The sequence below is a fragment of the Hydractinia symbiolongicarpus genome, chromosome 1, assembly GCF_029227915.1.
Source record: "Hydractinia symbiolongicarpus strain clone_291-10 chromosome 1, HSymV2.1, whole genome shotgun sequence".
In the NCBI taxonomy this organism is placed as follows: domain Eukaryota; kingdom Metazoa; phylum Cnidaria; class Hydrozoa; order Anthoathecata; family Hydractiniidae; genus Hydractinia; species Hydractinia symbiolongicarpus.
In genome coordinates, this window is record NC_079875.1 from 12,804,759 (window position 1) to 12,824,516 (window position 19,758).

Here is a 19,758-nt window from a genome sequence, read left to right on the forward strand (position 1 = left end):
CCACTCAAGAAAAATGCTTAAACTTCCGAGACAGAGCATTGAATTGTAGGAATGTCAATTGCAACATGGCGGATCAGGTAAACAAACATCGCGTGCTACAAAATTGCAGTCGAACATGTTGTACAAGAGGGCAGATGTATTGAGGGTGTGAAAAATTAAAAATCTTATTTTTAAGGACGAATAAGTGAGGCAAATATGTGACCTTGCTTACCTCTAAACGCTGGGAATTTTTTTTCTTTTTGCTAAACAGGAATTGTCAGAGAAACAATAAACATTTGCGTATGTAGAATTTTGATCAACAATTCAGTAAATATAGAACTTTAATTCATTTTTTTGTTTATTACGTCACTCCAATTAGAATTATAATTGGATTGATTTTCTTGCAGCCAAAGGACAACCTCCAATAAAAATATGGAAATTGAACCTAAGTTACAATCTTTACTTTTTAATTAATGCACTTGTGGACGATGGCAAATTAGTAATTTACAAATTTCCCCTGTGGCGACGTAGAAACATAGAAACAAAAATAGCTTCCGTGCGAACATGTCTCTATAATTTCCAAGTATAGTTTGGGTTTTTTGGGTTTCCTATATTCTGAGGGTCGAATTCAATTTCGGACGTGACTGCAAAGGGTCGAATTTTTTGTTTCTGTGAATTTCAAATAAACGCTATGATCGAAAGCAAGGGTTTAGGGGTTAAACATCTTACATAAAATTATACTTCTGTCAATTTGAAGCGAAGTTAGAGATCACACGTGCGTTTCATTTTGCTCGAAATGGACTCATGTAAACATTCCTAAGAAACAAACCTAGCACTGAATCGTGTCGCACCGTTATAAGTTTACTTTGAGCTAAATCGCACTTCTACCACAAGTCTGACGAAAATATGTCCTTTTTACCATCCTTGGATTTTGCGTGCTTTTTTGTCATGTGTAGTAAAGGATTTTTTAATTGATTTTTTGGTGAACTATTTCCTAATTAACATGCTTTACTTAACGGTGCAAGTGACGTTGACATACGTGCCCGTTCATGTATCATACGTGCCTGTCCATGTATCATACGTGCCCGTTTGTTAAAATACGTGCCCGTTCGTGTATCATGCGGTCCCGTCATGCATCATGGCAAGACGTAGTTGGTGCTTTATAATAGTTTGCGTTTTATCCTCATTGCGCCAATCTCCCCCTAGCCAAAATTTATTGTACGGGGTTTATACCAAAAAGACTTAGGGAGAAGCAGCTATACGTTTCGTCATCTGAAATGATATATGAGTGCATTTCTTTTCTGAAAAAATATTTAACTTATTCTGCATTATAATTAGCGATGCTTATATCGTTTAGTTATTTAAAAAGTTTAATTTACTTTGAATGAATTTTCCAGAGGTGTTGCCTAACTTGTGTGGAAAACAGCTAATATTGTTGTTTGGTCGGCAGAAAACACATTAAACCCTGATACCCGATGGTTATCGCAAGATTTTTTTAAGAACTGATAAATCTAATAAATAATACTTTTTGTCCGTCTGTCTTTCTATCTGTCTATCTGTCTGGGAGCCATTTTAAAAACTGGGGTTTCTTTTAATAAAAAACGTCATTATTTTCGCACGCATAATTAAAGTAATAACCCCAGTCAAAGCAAGTTGCTCAACTTTTATGTAAACAGGCGGCGAAAATACGCGAAATAACGATGCTAGAAATATGTAAGACGGGCGACCAATTGTGAAAATTTCCAATTGCTAATGACTAGTTTATTAAAATTGCGTGTTTTCGCTTTTTCGCCAATTAGACAAAAATGCTTTTAATCATTTAATTTTTTGGGCGGTACATGTGATGTAACTTTTAATTATACAGATAAGATATCAGTATACTTTTGGAAAGAATGAAAAAAACAGGAAGCGAGGAATCTTTATTCCTCTATTTTTTCTCCAATTAAATAAAAAACAAATAACAACATACATCGTGGGTTCATTTTATATGTTTCATGTTTATTAATGGTATTCGCAATATTTTCTAAAAACGTTTGACAGCGACGTTTTTAATCAAAGGTCCATCACAGAATGTGTTGATGTTTTTTTGTTGTGCGTGCATTTAATTTTTTTTGCATTCTATCTGTTTTCATGGACTAAAAAATAAAATTAGTTAATAGAATATGCACACTTTTTTTCATTAAGAACATATTTTATCACGTGGGAATGCTTTCATAGATAAATGTTTTCTTTTCTTAACGTGCATATTATCACAAAGAGACATTACCAATATTTATCTTTCCATCCAGTCCGATATAAAAACATTTATCGCCAATCGTTAATTTGTAGATTTCCACATATTTTTCTTCTTTGTGCAGAAATACACAAATGAGAGCATTTTAGCCTGGTAAAGTGTTTAAGGAAGAACATCCAGTCTCAGCCGAGAAATCGCATATATTAAAAAAGCATTTTGAGCACTTGCAGGTCTTTAACTAACATCTCCACTTCTTATTGGCTCAAAATTTGTAGATCCTTTCTATAACCTCCTCAAACCAACAAAAACTTTAGCTATTATTAAATTATTGTAATTTATTTAGAAAAAAAGTTTATAGTCTGGTAGCTAATAACACCGGGAAATGAAAGTCAGTTTAGAATTTGAGAATATCAAAAATTTGCCAATTAAAGTTATATCTAAAACTAAAAATTGTTTTCTTTTTTTAATCCGCGAAGCAATTAACTTGAAATGCAGCAAATTTCCGGTAACTTTTTGATCCGAATTATTCTTAAACTGGCTTAAATTGTTCGTCAGTCCTATTATGTGCTTAATTTTTGTCCCTTGCTCAAAAAATTGTGTCTTTGAATACCAAAAAAGTATTGGCCAGATAGAGAGAGAGTAAAAAAATCGATACAATAGCTTTTAACATGAAGGAACAAATTAGCAAGCAGAAGGCATAATTGTTTCTTATCCTCGAGTTCTACTTTTGGTTTGAAATAAACAATATTTCCAACGAATTTACATAAAAGCGTTTTTTTTTTTATTTTCCAAATCGATTATGTTTTTGTTTTAAGATATTTCTTTTATTTTTCATAGACTGATTATGTTTTTGTTTTAAGATATTTTATTCATTCCCCAGATCGATTATGTTTTTGTTTTAAAAAAAGCAGAACATCAGTGAAGTTTTTCTGATGTCATTGTTCTCATTAGTTTCGACATTTACAACCTGCTTGGTTTTGTAAATCGTATTTATCATGCAAAAGTAAGAATAGGAGTGATGTAATGTCGATGTCTTTGTCATTGTACTATTATTGAGGAGTTTAAAATTGCTCATGGTTTTTGTTATTTTGGTTAATGAGTTGAAGCTTTCAAGTCAGATCGGTTAGAATGCTGATAGCGTAGCTAAGAATATCGCGTTATTTTAAAAATATTCATAAAGAAGTTCCTGTCTCTTTAATAATAGCCGTCGTCCGTCTGTTTTCATGTCTGATGCGGAAACACGAAATGCGATATATAAAGGACGGGTGAATTTTGCCACGGGTTGACGACTAGTCTATAATAATAATAGCCGTATTATTTTGTCACTCCGCACTTAGTATGAAATAATGGCGCCTCGGATATGGGAGATGAGCAAAATTCTCAGAACAAAAATATGTAGGACGGAAGAACCCATAGATTATTCCAATGACTAGTCTTATATAACAACAAAAATTTTTCACAGGAAAAAGATAGAAAAAATTAAAATTTAAAACAACAAAAAGTTTTCTTTTCTAAATTATTTTGTTATCTATGTAAATAGGATTAAATATAGTTTGGCTATATGTGCAGAAAATGCAGAAAAAATTTTTTTTGATTGCACAATTTGTGAACTGCTGTCAGCAACATAAATAAAAAGTTATATATTACCATTCTTAGCCAATAATAAAGTTTTACAATATTTACAATAAAAGGGATTTTCACAAAACGAAATGGATGGCCAATTCGCTATTGAAATGTATTTGACCATGTGATTTCGCTTCGGAAAATTCGCTTAAAACAGGTCCTACTTTTTAAAATCGCCACATGTTTTTTGTTTCTTGCGAAGATCGTAGATATATTTCGCAGCTATTCGTCAAATCCGTGCATGTTACCCATAATATTATAATATGCTTCATTAATCACTCTCTTCCTCTTCTAAAGCCTTCAGTTTGTTTTCCAAAAGACCTAAGGTGAAGTATTATGATATATATATAAAAAGATCAAATGTAGTCTACTTAGACACAGAAATGTTTTAGGGTCGTTGGGTTGTTTCACCCATCCAACATTGTTAACATTTTGGCATATTCCAACTCAAATAAATAAATAAACCTAGGAACTACAGATAATTCTTGACTCACAGGTTTTTTTTGCTACTAATTTTTGCCACTCAATATGGCCGATATTTCGCATATGGACTTTGCAAAACATTCTGCCTTAAACATATATAAAGTTGATCTGGCATGTGTTCAAGTCGTGCCTTAACCCTGTCTGTAACGAAAGGTTCTAGCACTAACTCACTTTTTCATTATAAAAGTCCTAAAACATTTAGTGCTATTCTATTTGTCAATTTTCAATAATTTTCTTGGGTTGACATAACTATTGCATTACTAAAGATGAAATTCTGATTGTCTAGAATAGTTTGCATTGTTTGAAATAAACGGGTCAATTTAGAAAAAAATATTTTTTCACGCCAATCAAACCGATTAACTTATAATGGTCAGCAGCACAAGCACGTTTTTACTGATGGATGATGACATCAGTGAATGTATAATTCCGTCAATCATTTTCGTCATGCTGTGCTATATTCCTGCCAAGTTTTATCAGTATAGCATTTAGCAGTTATTTGAGGCGGTTAAATCTACCCGACTTTCAACACATTTAATACACAGAAAATCTAGTATAAATGACGTTAGCTTGAGTTAAACTTTTTGGTGAGTGCAAGGCTCTACTGTTCTCTTTGTGTTGTAATCATACATTTCGTGATAAGAACTAGACAATAACTGATAACAGAGATAATAACCATTGCATACTTTACCTTGCTCATATAAAGGCTGTACTGGGATGAGTTGATCGTAAAAGAACATAAAATCGTCAACCAGATAATATCCCGGGACAGAATTTGCCATATTTGTAGGACTGAATAATTTTAATCCACCTGGATGAGCCGAATTTGATTCTGATACACCTAAATTATAATTTTCCTTTTTAACATACAATGCATTGCAGAAAATATGCGTGGAATACTACTAAAGAAGTTTTTTATCTGGCCTTGTTATGTTAAAATGTTTTTAAGGCATTTTTTTCATTGCGTAGAAATAACATGTTCTCGATGATAAGACTACTTTTGTCTTCTGCGAGTCACCTGGCTTATTGAGGAAAGTTTTAATCAATCCGTTGTATTAAATGTATATGTTACGTATATTATATATGTATAAATGTATTGTAATGTTACGTATATTATATATGTATATATGTACTGTAATGTTACGTATATTATGTATGTATATATGTACTGTAATGTTACGTATATTATATATGTATATATGTATTATGATGTTACGTATATTATATATGTAAAATGTATTGTAATGTTACGTATATTATATATGTATATATGTACTGTAATGTTATGTATATTATATATGTATATATGTATTATAATGTTACGTATATTATTTAAGTCTATGGAAATTTTTGTAACTATACCTTTTTATGCAAAATATGCCTACATACATAAATAAGAATTTTTTTTTGATAATTATTACCTATTAGCTTGAAATTTGTGTTAGCTAAATAACCAATGAAAAGGAAAAAAGAATGAATTTATTTTGGATATTATTAGTAAGGCTTGGACATAATAGCCGAATGGCAGAGTATTATTTATAGCTAAGAAAGTGCGCAAATTGTTCTTTTACGTCACAGGAATAAAAAAACCCATAAATATAAAGCTCATCACTTTCATGGTATTTTATTTTTGTTCATACTTATTTTCAAGATTTCTTCTATTTTCAAAATTATATTTCTTTGTGCAGCTGCTAAAAGTAAGATTTTTGAAGCAAGGTTTTCCGGTCTTTCATGTGTATTGTTTTTATTCTTGCTGAGGTCATTTTGCAAAACAAGACAACAACAAACAATATAAAAAAGTTCTTACTGGTTCCTGTTGCAACGAGATTTCCATTGATATACATCCAAATGGTTGTCGAATCGTACTGAAATCCAAAATGTGTCCAGAAGTATGGGTTGTGCGGACCATGAGACACAACGGTTTTTGTCGACCTGAAAAAGTAAAAGAAGCAGTAAAGAAAGGAATATCGCAAATAATATACATGGAACAAAATACGGTTGCAATAGCAAGATTATTATTGCAGCATTTCTGAAGACGATTATATTACTAAATAGACCCATATCTGTTTCCGTTCTGCGAAATACACAAGCTTAAACAAGTTTTTTGTTGGTGGCGCGAGAGGGTTTCTACATAATCTTTTTTTTGTCAAAGTGCACTTGCGCTGAGAAGGAAGCTGGTAAGTTGAAATGGAAACTAGCCTTTAGATTAAAAAATCATAATCGATGTTACTACACATTTTAAGCTGGTTATTATGGAATAGCTGCTGATTCGTGTCGAAAACATGAAGTAGTGATTTCTCACCATCTTGATCAAAATACGGCTCTTATCATTATTAAATAAATCCACGAGTTAGCTCGTTCTTTATATATCGCATTTTGTGTGTCTTGTTACTTGCGATAATATTTTGTACAGAGGCAGAAAAATGACCGCTATTATTATAGAGACTAGTCGTTAACCCATGGAAATATCCACGAGGTCGCCCGTCTTTAAATCATTTCGTGTGCCTGTTGCATGACACTTTTCTTGCGGACAGACAGACAAAATACGGCTATTATTATACAGATTAGTTCGTGGAAAAATCCACGGGGTCGCCCGTCCTTTATATATCGCATTTCGTGTTTCCGCCACGGGACTCGCCTATCGCGGACAGACAGACAAAATACGGCTATTATTAAAGAGAATAGCCGTTAACCCGTGGAAAAATCCACGGGGTCGCCCGTCCTTTATATACCGCATTTCGTGTTTCCGTAACAGGACGCGGCTTTCGCGGACAGACAGACAAAATACGGCTATTATTAAAGAGACTAATCGGTGGCCCGTGTAAAAATTCACGGGTTTTCGTCCTTTATACATCGCCTTTTGTGTGTCTCGCTACTTGCGGTACCATTTTGTGCAGAGATAGACGAGGTCTAGTATTAAAGAGATAAGTAGTCTATGAAAATATAGTCGTTCACCTGTAATTTCGTGTATTTAGAGCTTAAAGTTGCGGTTTAACAGCAGTCTTGGGCAGACTATTATCATAAAAGTGATGAACTTACGGAGTTCTATAGTTCATCGTCCAATTTTTTGTTTGATAACTGTACCATAAAGAAGGTCCAATATTCTATGATGAAAATATTTCAAAAGATACAAAAGTTTTTTCAATATCTTATTAGCACACTGATGTTGTTAAGGGAATTAATTAATTAGCACAATCAGTGCAAATAATATTTAAGAAGCACTATCAGAGTAATATAAGAAATGTAACAGACCTCAACGGGAGGAGCAATTAAACATACACTCAACAAAACTTCTTTTTTTTTTACCTCGAAGTCCTCCAAATTTCATCCTGCCTAGATTTTTCTGAAGAATCAAGTCTTATTAAGTATTTTTTTCGACATTGTTATTCGTCAATTTTTTTAGTACGGGGAAAAGTTGTGCAATTTTGAGAAAAAAAAGTTATTAAAAGGTTTCGTTGCGTGACCTTGGTAATAATAAGCAATATCACAGTACTATCATGAGAGTTTAGAGGATTTACAAAACCGTCTCCATTCGCAACAAAAACTTGTGGAAAGCATAAGTTATTAATCAAAGTAAATAAATAAATATGACTGCTGTGACGATTCAAGAGTTGCAGGTTCAGCAAGTGGCTTTACCACAGCTAGAAGTCAACCCATGCCATGTGAGGGAATTGGGTGGGCAATGCTGGTGTTACTAATGTAGAATTACAGGACAAAAGACACACATTGATAACAGTGTTTCAACACTGAAGTGGCTATATCTTGTAAAAATATTCGGAATCCAAACATTCTGTTTTTCTTTATTTCGATGTACTTTTTTCATCAAACGTTGATATTTCTTATTAATAATAAATTCAAAAACTTTTAAATGCTGATTATGTAAACTTTTTATGTTAGATACTAAATCTTAACATGCCTACCGGCTCATGAAGCACTGTCGTGATCTGTTCCCCAGGATAAGACGCGATTTGGACCTCCAAATCTTTTTGTAACATCTTCGCCCAAATACTTAGCGTGAGTTTAGAACACGGAGTGAGACCTCTAGAAATTAAATCATAAAATGATATTAAGAGCCTTGAGTAAGTCAAGTTGTACCGTACCAACTCTCTGTATTATACATGCTGACTTGGAAATTAGGAAACTTTCATTCCAATTTAAAAACATTTCTTGCATTTGAAACACAAAACACAAAAAAATTAAGTAGAAAATCTTTGGTAAAGATTACGTTGGATAAGAAAAAGCATAAGGATCTTTTATATTTTCTTGGAATATACAAATTGGAATTTTTGATTGTAACTTGACCCGCAATATAATTTTTATTAGAAGTTTGAACTACAATTGTGCAAGATGAGATCAATACAGACTATTTGTGTTTTGACTATATTTTGTTAATTTAAAGTTTTGTAAATACTTCATCCATGTGTATAATTTGAAATATATCTAATCTGGTCCACAAACACACCACGCCTTGAGCACTTTGGTTTCTACGATTGAATCATTCCACAATCTATTTTAACTCAAATTTTATTCTCCCCCACGATAACTGTCGTTGTAAACTAAGTTATAGATCTTAAAACGTAAGATGTGCTATTTAAACCTAACGTCAGCATAACCTAATAACATTGTTGAAAATAGTTGTAAGATTAAAAAAATATTGTTGTTTATTTATCGAATTTTGAGATTAAAAAACATATGGCTATGTTTACAAAATTACAAAAATTTCTTACATATAGCAAGTCTTAAAGTCAATATTGCTTCCAGAAAACGAGCTAACAGCGTTTCCACCGAATACGTATAACACATTTCCAGGTCGATCTGGTACGGAGACGATTTTGGCGTATGATGCAAGACTTTGTGCAGACTGGTCTGTCCCTGTGTTTTTCAATGCTGTTTTGCTTTCATCAAATGTAAATTTCCAGGCTGGTAGAAAATCTAAAAAGTACAAATATTGGTGTTTTAACACAGTTTCCATCTCAAATCTTGGTCAAATTATGTCGAGACAAAACAACTAATTTCAAAGTTCATCAACACAAGTAATGCGTAGACTTATTTTCTATATTACATACACTCATTATAAACTTGTCAATGTTCCATTCACAGTGGACTTGGGCCATAGAATCTTACGCTATTTGGTTAAGTCAAAATTTCTGAAATTTTTTTATAGTTGCTGACGTCAGCATTGTCATTCTTCACGTATTTCGGGGACTTCAGGCCCCGGCGTGGATTATTTCGTTGTGCAGTAGAAAATGTAACTAGCAACTTTTCAACGCTTATGAGTGTGAAAAAAAGCGACTTTGCAGCAGGCTGGCTGCAGCGCATTGCGAGAAAGAACTTCTATCTCAATGTTTCTGTTAAAAATTGTACCTTAACCGGACAAGAGCTTGTGTGTCGTCTACTTAGAGCTTTATTTGAAAGTAACGTAACGTACCGTATGTGCAGAATCCAAATGTAGTCGAATCTGCAGTAGTACCACACCAAGGCATTGTGGCGCTCAAACTTGGCGGTCCATCCATTGTGCACTCTTTATACACAAGGTTTTTGTATGTGAAAGGATAGTGGCAATACTCTGCAGCTCCAGTCACGGTTCCGCCAGTTGCAAAAGGTCTTTCTGAAAATAATAACTTGATATTCTCATATATTCTATACGACAGGTAAAGTATGATCTATTCCAGCGACAAGTAATGACAGAAACAAAGGATGTTCGCTACTTCATGCTATGTTTCTATGTCACAGTGAGAAAAACTGAGGCAGTTGTAGTAAGGCAATTCTAAAGTACTGGAGAGGATTATCCCAACCTTAGAATGGTGGATAAACCTGAGGAAAAGCGGAAATTTTGAATTGATAACTTTATATTGATCTTCATATAGGTAGGTAGTAATATGTATTGCAGTTCTATCTGCTTATTCATAAATTTAAATGACAAAACTTACTTCTTTCACAAAAATCTCCCCAATGCGACATTGGACACTCGCAAGTAAACGAATCATCTCCATACCCAGGAATGCATGTGCCATTATTCAAACATCCGTCTTTATCACATCCAGTGTTCTACAAAAGATAGGTAAACTTTCAAGTGTAGTGACACATGTGTCAATAATTATAAAAAGCCCCGGATCTTTTCATCTATATTGCTAAAATAGTTCCATCGAAAATATGACGCCATTGTTGATCCTAACAACACCATTAAATATCTTCTCTTTTAATATCAAATCATTCTTCGCACACAGTCCACAAGCCTATCAATAATCAAAGTTCATCAGTAATACGTGAGAAATTCAAGTATATATTTCAAAATGGGGGAAATGGCCCACTTTAGGTATGTGTGACGTCATTTCCAAACCCTGTGACGTTACAAAATATTTTTTTTACTTATATTCTGTAACTAAAACGTTATTAGTTTCGGATTTTCCGAACTCTAGTGATAAATAGAGTTAAAGGAGATTACCTTGAGAGAAACGTGAATCCAATCGTTTTTTTTAACGATTAATGACTTGTTGGAGTACATGTTTTCTTTAAACAGATGACATTCCACAAAGTCGGTCACTTTAAGGCCATCAAATGTGTGCTGTGGGGGTCCTGCGTTTATGGCAAAGCATGTCGCGTTGGTCAAACATTTCGTCACGCAGCCTTCTTGATTCGAAGCTGTGGTGTTTAAAAAACCATCTGTCAAATTTAAGATTGAATTTTCAACAGGTTCACCAGCAAAATACGAAAAAAATGACTTCCCTCCGTCATTGGTTCCATTTCGGCACAGATATGACGTCTCGCATGTCCGTGCATGGGAAAATGCGAAACTTCTGAAATTACAATGAAACAAGAACAAATATAAATTAGAAAGGATAGTAATGAATGATTTGGATGAGAACTAGAACGCAAAATCACATGTAATGCTTAAAATGTTAAAAGAACATTTTTTAGTAATCATATTGAATAAGGTTTAAATAACTTTAAGGAATATAATACTCCTCAGAATAGAGTCAAACTTTCTGTATTTTTACTTTAACCGTAATCCTGATTGGCTCTTTGGGGGATCCTGAATGCTGAACAGGCTGCTTTGTCTTTCCTTTGCATCTCTAAATCTTACTATAAGTGTTGCCCTGGCCTTTTGTAACAAGTTGATTTAAAAAATAGCTAATGTCAACATTTTTGTCAATGACTTTATTAAATTTTCGTATAATTATTTCGTATTAAGTCACACAAATGTGAAAAACCAGAAAATAATTTAGCAATATATAAGGTCCCTAAGGCGATTGTTGCCATGCGACAGCGAAATAAAAGTTTAGAGAAATAGCCAAATATCACGTGCAACTAATTAAAAATATAAAAATTATGGAAACAGTTAAACAAGGGGGGAGGGTGGAGACTGAATAAGCTTCCCAGCACAAGCAGTGTTGGGAAATTGAAAAATTAAAATTAGTTGAATAATATATTTTTTTAAATATTTATGACTCAGTAGAAAAAAAACGGAGTTGACATTCGTTTTTTTAAAGTATTATAAACTTAATATCTTGAAGTAAATAGAGTGAAATATTTTCATTTTACATTTTTAAAAATTATGTTACACTGTCAGTCATATAATGGCGGTTAATTCTAGTAGAGGCAAGCGTGAGAGGTAAAAGCGCTAACTTGAGGGAGGTAGACCAAGGGGAAGCGAGGTGCTTTAAGGCAATTTCTTAAAAATTTGTTTGTGATTGATTAAAACTGTATGAAAAAACTTAAGTTGTGAAAAACGTTGCTACATTCCCTTGTTTAAAGCATTTATTCATTTGTTATTTAAAAACAAAGAAAGAATCAATACAAGCCCTTTTACTTACAAAAACAGTGTCAATATAGGTAACATTTTCTCTTCTCCCTGCTCTACCTGCTGTTGAAAATTATCTTTAAAGTGTTTGAGCAAGAGGAAACTGCATAACTATATTTGTTGCGATAAATTATTCATAATTAGAGCCATCATTCTCAGTGTGGATGGGTATTCATTCAATTATCATCCAATACACACAATTCAGAAATAAGTTAATTAAAATTTGAGTGCATTCAAAAATGAATTTTCGATTAAGGCCACTTTTCTCAGTGTGTATGGGTATTCATTGAATTATGATCCACTACATGCAATTTAGGAATAATTTAATTAAAATTTGGGTGCATTCAAAAATGAATTTTCGATTAAGGCCATTTTGTCCAGCGTGGATGGGTATTCATTCAATTATCATCCACTAAACGCAATTTAGAAATAATTTTAACTAAAGTTTGAGTGCATTCCAAAAATCAATTTTCGATAAATAAGTAAATAAATGGAAATACGCTGGCATTCTCGGAATGTCGTTGTTTCTTCACAAATAAACAAGAAGGAAAAAGAATGAAGAAGAAAATATATACAGGAAGAGCAAAATTACAATAAGAGAGAAGAGCAGCAAGAAACTTTCAAACGAGGCCTAAAATAAGTTTAAAACATGTTACTTTTAGCGATTATGCTATTGCTTATACTTCACTTTAAAAAAAAAATGGAAGACTGACAAAATGTTTTTTTATCATTGAGGGCAGTGTTCTTTCTTCTCCCCACTTTTTTGTTCACAAAATGGCTAAACTTAGTTCTCATTCCTAAATTTGTTAACAAGAAGACCCAAGGGATTTCTCTGCAGGTTAATGATTAGTTTTACAACAGGAAAATTTTTCAGGTTGGGCACCTGTATATTATTTTGTTCGGGCAATACGAGTTTTTAGGCATTCTGATTGGCTTAGCATTATTGACGACGGGCCGATATTTTAAAATTCTATTTTTAAAGAAAGGGACGCTCATTTAAGTGCCTCTTAATTATGGACACCTCTCCTCACATGAATGTCACAATGATTCCATTGTTTTGACTGATGTTATCTTTTACTGTAACAATTTCAAAAAAGACAAATATTTATGGTTGCATTCAACATTTTGTCCATAACTCTTTTTTTGTTGCTTTTCTTCTGAGTATCTTCAACAAGTGCGAACAATATTTTCTTTTGTAGATTTAACTGCATGAGATTTAACTGATTTGATTAACGTGTGATTACCGTCCCGGAGCATTCTGCATCTGCTCTGTCAAAGGGATCTGGGAATGAGGTTATTAAAACTCGTACAGCTCTATAATCATTTCTATAAAACACAAATTAAATTTAAGCCTTTTTATATTAGCTTCCCACGCTAAACCTTTAAATCGTATCTATAGTACTTTAAAGTTGTTTAGTCGTCATATTTTTGTTTCGTTTCAGCTCCTGTTGTAAGTGATCCACCAATTGGAAAAATACTAGATAGACACGTGATATATTTAAACCAATCGCCTCGAATGTAACTCCTAAAAATAGTAATCAAACTTTACAATCGCCTTCTGAAGTATCAAAAACTTAATTAGAAAAATTAATAAGTCAATTAAAAGACTTATTAATTGGATTAGCTTCACTAATTAGCTTTCTACGTATAACTGATTAAATATATATACACGAATTAAAATTGAATAGAAATCAGTATTTAGCATTTTCTTAGTACACGAATCTTTTACGCATAAAAACTTTGTACCCAGCGCCATATTTTCGTTGCCTAACACGAAATCGTAAAAGATCTGGTATCCAGGTTGTCTAACCTTATTGCTATTTCTTTCCCGTTTTTTATTTAGTGTTTTTCAAAACGGGGGAGCTAAGCTGATACTAATAAAAGTAGAATTGCATATAAGCGATACTGCTGGACCTCCGTTGGATAGTTCCTTTGTGTGATTTTCCCGTACGTGCGCTATATCTATAATAATCGTAGGTGTTTTTAGGGGGTGTACAAATGAGAACTTTTGTTTATTTTTTTCTTCTATTATTTTTGTCTAATATTTATTAAATTTGTTGAAACTTGATTTAATTAAGTAAAAAGATTATTTAATTGCATAGAAAAACTAGGAGTTCCGAATCTTATGATACATTATTCAAACGTGATTGATTAACTGAGAGACTAGGCGAAAAAAACAGTGACTTCATGAAGATGTTTCGCGCTTTACTAATTTCCAGTAAGAAAATATTACAATTTAACCAACATTTATTCGCATGGGAGAAACACGTTACAAAGCGTATACTTATTTTTAGGTTGTGTTCTTGGACTTGTCAGAACAGGTATGGGATTTTGATTTTCTACTGTAACATTTTAAATTGCTTTGATGTTATTGTGAGAGAATACCAGTAATGTATGTTTACACTCTATTGATCAGTCTTGCCAAGAAAGTACGCAAGGCTACCTTGCTAATAGTGGCCCAGAGTTTAAGCTTCCATGTGGTAATTTGATTATACTTTTTCGTTTCTACTTAATAGCATGGAGGATGCCATTGAGGTTCTTTACATTCACCATCCAACTTTAACATTTTTTTCGAAGGCTCTGAATCTGAATATCTCCTATATGATCTTGATAATTTACATACATAAAAATGCGTAATTATTTATTGTTATTCTGGGGCTTTGATGTTTAACGTAATTAGCTATAAGAAAAAATTCAAAGGAATTTGCCTGTATCACCTGGCAGTCACCATATTTGATTACGAAAAAAAAGTTCACAGAAAAGCGACTGTCAGTAACTGCTTTGGATTAAAAGGTGTTTTTTGTGATCAATAGTTTTCTGCAACGACGAATAAAAGTTTAACAGAATAAAACACATAATGCAGAGGATAGGATAAAAATGTGAAAAATTTTCATTCATTATACAGACTCACATTTTCATTGCACATAAAAATAATTTATCTAAGGAGAAAAAAGTGTACTTTTAATTTAATGTAACGACAAACTTTTCTACTGATACTTTCTAATTATTATTAAAAAATACCAAATACGCGATTTGCGTAAAGCGTTGATTGCTTTCCATGCAGTAAAAGACATATCACATTGATACACATTGATAAAACATAAAAAATGTTAATTCAATTACAACCACCAACGCGTATTGTTCTAATTAGATTTTCACAAATCAGATTGTAACGTCAAAGGTGCTGATAATAATAAAAACACTTTAAGAATCAGAGCAAACAAATTGTTTCTTTAGCAAGCGCGATCATTGCGGACTGTATTGTTTTAAGATTGCTTTGAATAGAATTCTTATAATGTAAAACAGGACTTAGGAGTTGAGACCGTAAAAAGTTGCTGGTATCGCAGGAATTATAAAGCAACTAAGATAATTCACTTAACTTGTCGGCAGTTTTTGGTAATAACATAGGATAGTAATCTCTCCAAGTCTGTGTTCGTGACAGAAATTCTTCTTTCAAAGTTTCTTATTGATTCTGTGATTTTTTTAAGGAACTTGGAAATTTAAAATAGATTGTTGAGAACATCAAAAAAAAAAGAAAATGAAATACAATGGTTTCCTTTTTTAAGCCAGGACAAAAAAGAAGACCAAAACACCAAGTCCCTATTCAGACTGACCTAGAACGAGAAAAGCGGTCATTTAGGCTGAAATTTGCCCAAATACTTAGAACACATTAGGAAAACCCTGAGAATCATCTTTTAAGCTACAAAAATTAGAGAATTAGTATTATTTCAGTTATATTGAACTCATCTTCTCTATAGGAACTTACAGTTTGAATATTGTGTTATTTGCGGTGGTCTCGCGCTGATAAATATACAAAATGCGCAAACACTTCCAGTTCACTTCAATTTTTTAAATAATTACATACAGCCTTAGACAAAGCTTTAATATACTTACAAAAAAAATTTGTATTTGATTTTGACAATATTTGACCAATGAAAAAGGGATTTACAAAGAGCGTAGGAATATTCACAGCAAGAGGAGGAAAGTTATCTTTAGAATTCTGTCTGGGTACGTTATGTTCAGCAAAAAAACTTACCACGGTGGAATCATTAAAGTGAATGAAAGATACAGTTACCTATTGTTTAACCAGTTTTTGGCCACAAAATTTCTGAAACATCTATCGGTTTGGGTAGGCTTTTGCTTATATTCACAATAATTCTTTTTAATACTCCATCAAAGAAACAAAATGGTAGCCTAAATGCTACATTGCACTGCAGTGAAGGGGGTGAAGTTAAATAAGAACATAAAACAACGCGCATAAGCATTACTAATGCTTTAATAAAATGCTCCTAAGGTATCGTGTCATTATACCACATGCTTTGAAAAGAATGATGAGCTTATATTGATTAGCTTGAAAAGAATTATGTTTAATTCATGTTAATTTATTCAAAAAAGAGAGATACTTCAAAATGTTTTTGGCCTGGCTCACCATTTTGTAAATATTACAAACTGTTTTAATTTTTAAAAAAGCATTCAGAGCATTTAATTAAACAAAGAAAACCAAATTAGTTTGTAGTCAAAGCCTTTCTTTTTCGTAGTGTGTATCGACACACAAGCATGGTGTCCTGCAACTGTCAATTATTGTATTTATAAACCTTTCGCCGTTCAATGCCCTAAAACATGTGGGATATGCTCTGATATGACAACTTCAACTTCAACGACAACAACGACAACAGAAACCGAATTACCTACATCAACAACGACTAAAAAGACGACAGCAGCAAAAACAACGACGAAAACTACGACGACAACGACGACGACGACCAGATCACCAACAATATCAGCGACGACGGCAAAATTATCGTCAACGACAACAACAACGACTACGAGTCCATCGCCAACATCATCAACGACGACGACTAACTTACCCTCGACATCGACGACAACAACAACGTCGACTTCAACTGAAGAGCCTGCAACAATCATATCATCAACGACAGCAGTCACTAAGCCGACAACAATATCGTCCAATTTAACAGGTTTGCACTTAAATTAAAAGTATAAACTTCCCTCTTGTTGAAAAGGACATACTCTTTGGCAGACATGCATTTTCTAGTTTCACCACGTACGTTGTTAGCTAACGTCTAAAATCAGTTTAACACTTGACCTTCTGAACATACGATGATTTTTTTCAAAGTACTGCCTGTTTCGCGGAATATTGGTTTTAATTACAGCACTCTTTCTTTATAAACATTTTAACTTGTCGCGAATTTTAACTTTTTTCTTCGAATTCCAATTTGACCATTGATGTAACCAGTTTATACTGTAGCAAGACACAATAGTAATTGAGAATGGGCCACCAGTTTGTTTTAACATTTGTTATGCTGCATAAAATGCGTCCATGTAAAAACATTTCAGGGTAGAAAACAACTTTACAAAGTCATAGATCCAAACCAAGCGTATACTGTTCATGACTGCATGTTAGATTGGTGGACGTAAATGGGTTTTTTCTCATTTTTTTATAGTTTGTAGCGATTATTACCACTGGTGTCGCATAGTGGCGACAGATACCGCACGTTTCTGCGAGAATATCCACAGCAATTACAAAGTAGACTGCCCAAGCTCTTGCAATGTTTGTGAAAGTGTAACATTGGAAAAAAAATGCGGAAACTTCCAGGATATAACGGCGTACAACTGCGAGACAAGAAACTGCATGAACTTAGATTTACTCGAGCAAGATCGAGTCTTAAAATATTGTTCAAAAACATGTTGTTTAAGAAATGAACTGTACACATATGTTCCACCTCCTTCCACCACAACCAAATCTACAACAACGGTTTCAAGCACGACCATGGCAACTTTAATAAGTACTTCAACATTTTCTTCTCCAACGACCAGTGAGCTGGTAACACCAACTGAAATTGTAATTACCACGCCTTTGTTAAACTGTACGTATTTTATATAAGATCTTTCACCATTTTTAATGCAAAAGACCAACTGTGAGTTGACCATCAAGAAAGGATAGGTTTTGGTTTAATCTTTTAAGTGTATTTTTATCATCCTTATAAAAAGGTGATGTACAAGCATGTGTTTTTTTGGGAAGTTTATTTTTTTGAATATCAAGAGTTGGGGCTGATATTTGCCAAAATGGTAAGGGAAATAAAAGCTAAAATAGTATCAAACACAAACTACATAACTATTTAAAAAAAGAGACGTATCATCCAAACAATATTACTAGAATCTTATTAGGCTAGGCATTGACTCAGTGAGTTCAATTAGACAAATATTAGTCAGATTGAAATTCCTAGTACGAAAAACTTGTAATATGAATTGTTTTCTTCGTCAGGTAATTTTTCTTAAGACAAACAAAAACAAACAAACAAACAAACAAACAAACAAACAAACAAAAAATGTCCACTTTTGGTTTGGCAAAATTAACTGGTTTTTGATTATGAGGGAATGGACGCTGACAAGCTTTAGTTCATAAAAAGTCATTTCCATTAAGTAGGTGAATTTTAATAAAGCTATTTAGTTTAAATTAACTCCATCTTCTTTTTAGTCTGTGGAGACAGGTTCCCTTGGTGTAGAATAATAGCCAGTAATATTACAAGATATTGTCAAGATATGGGCATAAACTATAAAAAAGACTGTCTGTGGACATGCAATCAATGTTCTGGTCCTGTTGAAGAGAGATGTAACATTTTTATCGACAACACAGCGTATGATTGTGCATCAAGAAATTGTGAAGAGGCAAATCCATACGTGCAGCATCGAGTACTTAAGTATTGCCCAAAAACCTGCTGTTTAAGGAGTCAGCTATATAACTTCAGCGCTATGTAACAATATTTTTTTGCTAAACTTATTTTAATGTTATGTGTTCTCGTAAATAACTGTAAAAATGATTTGTTTCAAAGATTGAGCAATTTATCACCGTCGGTGTCCATTTGCTGATATTTAAAGATTTAACAACCCAAAGGATATAACAACAAAGAGCGTTACAGTACATAACGTGCTATGCTCGTACCAAGGGTTGTGGAAAATCTTATCAGATATCTTAATGAACTGTTTAGAAGCATTTCTAACTTGCCTTATTTACACTAACCAAAAGGATCAGCAGAAAACTATATCGTAGAGTCAAAACCTTTCACGTGATGAAATATTAATTAAAACAGCTCTTCACTTAACTGTAAATTAATCTTACTGTGATATACTAATGCGCAGGGGGGGGAGAAGATTATTAATAAACAAAGTTTGCGCAAATTTTGCGAAAAATTATTTTCTTAAATTAATTTTTAATTTCAGGATGGGGCGGGTACGTAAATATCTTACAAAAAAATACGTTTCTTAGCTTATTTTTCCCTGTCTTACCGTTCGTAAAAGTTGTACTTGCCTTGAATAAGGTGTTTTGAATTCTTTTTCTTATTTATGATCAACGTTGGCCACTGTACCGCAAAAAATCCATACTTTTTTATTAGAAAGTTTGTTATCCATAGATGGCCTTAGTTGAGTCACTCGATAAGTAGGGGAAAAGATTGTAGATAATTGTCTCGCATTTATTTTTCTTTAACCCATATAATATTGAGAAAGAAAGGAGAGCAAAGCAAAATCGGAATTTTTGCTATTTTTTAACTATATCTTTTGGTTTTTGAAGCAGTACATGCCTATTTTTCCACTTCTTGAAACTATCATTACATCAGAAAGC

The 19,758-nt window shown here is 33.0% G+C and overlaps 2 protein-coding genes across 2 annotated transcripts; one reads left to right on the top strand and one right to left on the bottom strand.

Moving 5' to 3' along the window:
- Window positions 1-4,049: 4,049 nt before the first annotated feature.
- LOC130640308 (uncharacterized) lies at window positions 4,050-12,880 on the bottom strand. Its single transcript, XM_057447141.1, has 10 exons — window positions 12,130-12,880; window positions 10,761-11,112; window positions 10,246-10,363; window positions 9,744-9,923; window positions 9,043-9,247; window positions 8,236-8,356; window positions 7,355-7,419; window positions 6,123-6,247; window positions 5,007-5,156; window positions 4,050-4,156 (listed from the first exon to the last, which is right to left on the bottom strand). Exons 1-10 carry the CDS (start codon window positions 12,153-12,155, stop codon window positions 4,107-4,109), a joined length of 1,392 nt encoding a protein of 463 aa, XP_057303124.1. The 5' UTR covers window positions 12,156-12,880; the 3' UTR covers window positions 4,050-4,106.
- A 1,204-nt stretch (window positions 12,881-14,084) lies between these two features.
- Window positions 14,085-18,986, top strand: LOC130640324 (integumentary mucin C.1-like). Its single transcript, XM_057447142.1, has 5 exons — window positions 14,085-14,334; window positions 14,411-14,437; window positions 16,655-17,095; window positions 17,582-18,004; window positions 18,616-18,986. The coding sequence occupies exons 1-5, from the start codon at window positions 14,304-14,306 to the stop codon at window positions 18,894-18,896; spliced, it is 1,203 nt and encodes a 400-aa protein (XP_057303125.1). The 5' UTR covers window positions 14,085-14,303; the 3' UTR covers window positions 18,897-18,986.
- Window positions 18,987-19,758: the final 772 nt, after the last annotated feature.

Coding starts and splice junctions, on each gene's coding strand:
- LOC130640324 (XM_057447142.1), top strand. CDS start 14,304: ATGAAGATGTTTCGCGCTTTACTAATTTCCA. Junction 14,335..14,410: donor TCGCGCTTTACTAATTTCCA/GTAAGAAAATAT, acceptor ACTTATTTTTAG/GTTGTGTTCTTGGACTTGTC. Junction 17,096..17,581: donor AATATCGTCCAATTTAACAG/GTTTGCACTTAA, acceptor ATTTTTTTATAG/TTTGTAGCGATTATTACCAC.
- LOC130640308 (XM_057447141.1), bottom strand. CDS start 12,155: ATGTTACCTATATTGACACTGTTTTT. Junction 10,364..10,760: donor GGATTCACGTTTCTCTCAAG/GTAATCTCCTTT, acceptor TATCTTTTGTAG/AACACTGGATGTGATAAAGA. Junction 5,157..6,122: donor TCTCGTTGCAACAGGAACCA/GTAAGAACTTTT, acceptor ATTATAATTTAG/GTGTATCAGAATCAAATTCG.